Source organism: Frieseomelitta varia, unplaced genomic scaffold (assembly GCF_011392965.1).
Source record: "Frieseomelitta varia isolate USP_RPSP 00005682 unplaced genomic scaffold, Fvar_1.2 scaffold_1148, whole genome shotgun sequence".
In the NCBI taxonomy this organism is placed as follows: domain Eukaryota; kingdom Metazoa; phylum Arthropoda; class Insecta; order Hymenoptera; family Apidae; genus Frieseomelitta; species Frieseomelitta varia.
The window spans coordinates 1-1,758 of record NW_025108804.1 but is presented as its reverse complement, the minus strand read 5'-3'; the positions used below and the strand labels follow the sequence as shown (position 1 = coordinate 1,758).

At 33.7% G+C, this 1,758-nt stretch overlaps 1 protein-coding gene across 1 annotated transcript; it reads left to right on the top strand.

Moving 5' to 3' along the window:
- Positions 1-20: 20 nt before the first annotated feature.
- On the top strand, positions 21-1,740 carry LOC122528548 (MAP kinase-activating death domain protein-like; the record flags this gene model as incomplete). Its single annotated transcript, XM_043653799.1, has 4 exons — positions 21-86; positions 274-474; positions 898-1,093; positions 1,629-1,740. Coding segments are annotated over exons 2-4 (485 nt in total), but the record flags the coding sequence as incomplete, so codon positions are not given.
- Between the last annotated feature and the right edge of the window lie 18 nt (positions 1,741-1,758).

Here is a 1,758-nt window from a genome sequence, read left to right as displayed (position 1 = left end):
ATTCGTTTGTTTGATAGTTGAAACATCAGGCGAAGGAGAAGATCACCGAGGCTGGGGAGGACAGTCTCTTCGCGCCATTGGAACAAGTGAGTATTAAAACAATAATTATGATATTTCAATGCCACGCACTTACGATATTTAAATGTTACTCAATTAAATATTAAATATTTGACAGTCAAGTTAGATTAAATTAAATGTTTGGTAGTTGAACTGAACGTCATATATTTGGTACAAAGTTCAAACATTTCATTTGCTTTCGTAAATATTGAACAGTTGACGCAACAGACGAAGAAAGCCATGGGCGAAGCAACGAAATCTGTTCAGGAGGCATCGAAGACCGCTCTGGAGGCGAGCAAAACGGCAGCTGGAGTCAGTAAAAATACACTCGACGATTTGACATACGTGGGCAAGAGCACGTTTGGGGACTTGACGAAAAGTGCCAAAGAGGTTGCTACGAAGAAAGGTTTACTCAAGGTACGGTTACCTCATTACCAATTAACAAACAATCTAACGAACGTCCTAAGTTTGATATCGTAAAAATTGTATCTCTCTTTAGATTCAAGTTGTTCGTCTCGTTGGATTTTGAAAGATCATTAGATCGTTTCTGTTTCTTCTGGAGACTCTCTGGAGAAAAATACTTTGAAAAAAAAAAAAGAAAAATACAAAAATACTTTGAACGAGTTTGATAAGACAGTTATTATCGTGCATTGGTGTGGGGAATAATACGAGTGTTAAAGCATTAAAAGTATAATAGGTTATTTCTTTCAAAGAACGTGGTTCCGTTTGGAATGAAAAAAGTGGGATTCCCACGAGAAAACGAAATTCCAGAAGCTAGAGTTCTGCCACTCAACTAGAAAAAAGTCGAAGCAACATAACGAAATGAAATTGTGTTTATAGGGTCTTGGCGATTCGCAGCAATCACCACCATCGCCTCCTGGCATGTTACAACGAAGGGATTCGAGTAGCACGCAATTGGTCGCTTCGGATAATCGCGGAGGGCGCCGGGACATCGGACGTGATTTTTTCAGCAATATTAGTAGTGATTTAAACGGCATTGCTACGCAAACGAGCAACATGTTTAGCGATTTGTTTGGTACGTTTCGTCCCCTCCTGTCTTTTGCTTATAAAGAGAATGAAATGTAAAGAGGTGTACGCAAAAGATGAAAAAAAAGAAAACCATAACATAACTATTTGCTACGTGACACTTTAGTCTCATTTTCTTTTTCTTCTTTTTTCTTATTGCCAAAATGTGAAAACTTCGGAACACCGTTGTATATGCTTATACATAATTATTTATGTTGATATAATTAATTATTTATTTATATTAATGTAGCTTATCTACAATCATGTATATCAAAAATATAAAACATTTTAAAGTAGCAACGAGACACGAATATCATGATTATGTTAGTCAGAAATTATTTTAAATATATATATATATATTTTTAAAAATTATTTTAAAATATATAATATATATATAATATATATAGTCAGAAATTATTTTGAATATATATATATTTTTTAAAAAATATATATACATATTATTTTAAAAATATAAATATATATTTCAATTATTTTCGTGATCCTCTATATTTTAAAATATACTTTTTTTTCTTTTACGTTCGCAGGTAGTAAAAGTAGTTCTAATCGAAATACCGGCCTCCTTCAGTCTCAAAAGGCGGACAAGAAGACACCAATACTCGGACCCTTCCCCAAAAGTATTTATCATCCTTTCAATTGGTTAATCTCGTCCACTTA